This window comes from Trichoderma breve, chromosome 2 (genome assembly GCF_028502605.1).
Source record: "Trichoderma breve strain T069 chromosome 2, whole genome shotgun sequence".
Taxonomy (NCBI): domain Eukaryota; kingdom Fungi; phylum Ascomycota; class Sordariomycetes; order Hypocreales; family Hypocreaceae; genus Trichoderma; species Trichoderma breve.
Window position 1 is genome coordinate 3,983,068 of NC_079233.1, and position 2,725 is coordinate 3,985,792.

General features: G+C 45.5%; 1 protein-coding gene across 1 annotated transcript; it reads right to left on the reverse strand.

The window, feature by feature from the left end:
• Positions 1 to 1,701, reverse strand: T069G_03421 (FAD binding domain-containing protein; the record flags this gene model as incomplete). The annotated part of the gene is made up of 5 exons (XM_056170631.1): positions 1 to 244; positions 329 to 956; positions 1,014 to 1,082; positions 1,185 to 1,398; positions 1,456 to 1,701. The coding sequence occupies 5 exons, from the start codon at positions 1,699 to 1,701 to the stop codon at positions 1 to 3; spliced, it is 1,401 nt and encodes a 466-aa protein (XP_056031523.1).
• Between the last annotated feature and the right edge of the window lie 1,024 nt (positions 1,702 to 2,725).

The following is a 2,725-nucleotide window of genomic DNA, read 5'->3' on the forward strand; positions in this document are numbered from 1 at the left end:
TCAGTAAAGAGGTGCGCCGTTTCCAAACACATAATTGGGATCCCAGGTAGCTTTAAGTTTTCGAAGCTTTGGCAAATTGGCAGCAGAATACCACGCGGCTGCACCTTCGTCTCCAAAGGCATAGTTGAAGTAGACGTGAGGAGTATCGAAGCCGCTAGTAGTTTGCAGGTTGGTGCGTTGCCCTCTCATAAATTGATCCACCTGAGGCCCGAGAGAGGCATCGGAGTATTGGTTTTGAGTGAGCCTGCAAAAAGAAAACAGAACGCATCAGAATTAGCATAAGTTCATACGAATACAGTAGAGTAACTAATGAGTTAGGAGCACTTACCACCAAACTTGGATATCTCGCCATGGAAAGACGGTCTCAGAGGCCGGCGTCTTGAGAGTTTGTTTGTTACTGTAATATTGAAAAACTGATATCCCTGCGAAAGAAGGATTTGCGATGTAAAAGGCCGTCATATCAGCAAAGTGGGCCTCATAGCTTGAGACAACTGTCTGGTTGAAGCCTAAGCTATGAGCACTGATGATATGTCCCCTGTCACACACTCCAGCTGTCTCAGACTGATAATACAGATCGGTCTGGGGAAGATACGTCACAGATTGAACAACTGGACCAGCGGCAGCGAACGTGTTAATGTATGGCTGCGCCTCTGATACGGGCCCAAAGTACCAGAGCTGCACAACTATTTGCGCTGCGTTGGAAGCTCGGTTAAACTGGATGACGGTTTGGAACGACAGTTTGGCCGGCTGATTGCCGTCAAACGTCTTCATAGTCTCCCAGAGTGTGCGATTAGAGGCGGCAGCGTACACAAAAGTGACGGCCGTCACGTTACCTTCGTTAGTCTGGTCGTGAATTCCGTAGGTTGCTTCTGTGACGATGCCAAAGTTGACGCCAGCTCCTCGGATAGCCCAGAATAAATCCTTATTTTCCGTCGCCGAAGCTTTCACTAACTGGCCTTTTGCAGTAATCATGCGGACGGATTTAAGGGTATCGATCATGAGGCCGTACATGCCCGTCATCATGCCAATACCGGCGCCTATGGTTACTCCGATAGCACCAGGGCAGATCGAATTACCGGTTTCTAGATAAATCTCAACTTAGTCACTGTGGTTTTCTTCATTGACTTACTCTCACGATGGTTTCATTTGGATAAGATGTGCAAAAAAGAATAGATAATGCTTACGGATTTCTTTGCCCACATTGTATAATCCTGTCTGAACGTCCCATAGTTTGACGCCAGCTCCAACGGTCACCAAATTGTTGACAGTATCAATGCTGACAGTATTAAAACTACCGAGATTCACATTGATACCAGTAAACGAACCTTGGCCTTGTTTCGGGCCATGGCCGCCATTGGTTGCAATGAATGGGATATTGTTTGCTACAGATATTTGGACCTATGATTTCCATAAGATCTTCTGAAATAACGATAGCGTCGAGGTAATGCAACTCACTATTTTCTGAAGGTCTGCTTCCGTTGCTGGCTTGATTGCGCCAGACCAAGCCGGAGCCTCCCAAGCCGACCATCGTGGTCCAACAACGGAGGAAAAGTTAGCGTCTGTTGAAGAAGCAATTTCGGTTGCGGGTGAAACTGATGATTCGAACAACTCTTCAAGCGTACAAGCAGCACGCCCGGGGGCTTTCCCATAGGCTGCCAATCCAGGGGCTACTGCCGCCAAGGCTAAGAGACGAGTCAACATGATTGGAAGAGAACAAAAGACGAAACCGAAAGTGGTACGCTGGACTTGGCAATGTAGCAATCGGTAGGATCTGCAGCCTCGGCATGGCCCATTATATCAATGTGCAGAGAGTTACGGAGTAGAGAGTATCCGATTGCTGTCAGACCATATCAGCCCACCGATTTGATTCGAGCCATCATCTCATCACACATTCTGGCCGCTTCAAGACATAACTCCGGGATATTGATTCCATGGAAGAGCAAGAGTTTGCGTGTTCAGACAGGATGCCATCCCAGTATTATTGTGCAACGGATAGTCGGATGAGAAGATCCATGTAGAGCTGGCTGTGTTCAATAAGACTGAATGTAACGGTGCTCCGCAAGCTGAGAAAACTTGTCATCGATTCTGCAGATCTGATTGAACGTCGCATCAACAAAACCCCGCCGGAACGCAGCGAGCCGCCTTGTCGCCAAACCCTAGACAGTTAGAACTTGCAGTAAGAACTTGAGACGGACGAACCACTACTTTGGGTATTATTGGTAGCTGTGGTAAATGGATCTAAGCAAATTTCCTAACCTTTTCGTATCTTGCGTGCATCTCTTCGAAGCAGTCGTGAGTTTACCCTGCACTTTCTCATCGAGCAATAATTTTTTTCTCACTTCTAAGAATTCGACAGTATACTCAATATTATACTCTAACAGAACCCAGCAATAATTTATTCTTGAAATGCACTTGTCTATTTCCTATTTCTTCTCAGTTTTGATAGAGATTGGGTTTGCTATTAGTCGGGAAATTATAGCTTCGTTGTAGTAGACTTTCTAGAAAAAGCCTCTCCAAGACATACACAAAGTGGATAATTGTCTGCAGAAAAGTAGAGCGTATTTCACAAAAGCTCGAGGATATAATAAATAAAAATTTTGTCATTTTTTCTTATCATTTGAATCCGTAAACTATCTGTATGCATGAGATAAATAGATGCCACACTCCGCATGCAGTGCACAGCTGAAATCCTCTATTCCATCCAAGAGTCAATCAGTTTCCGTCT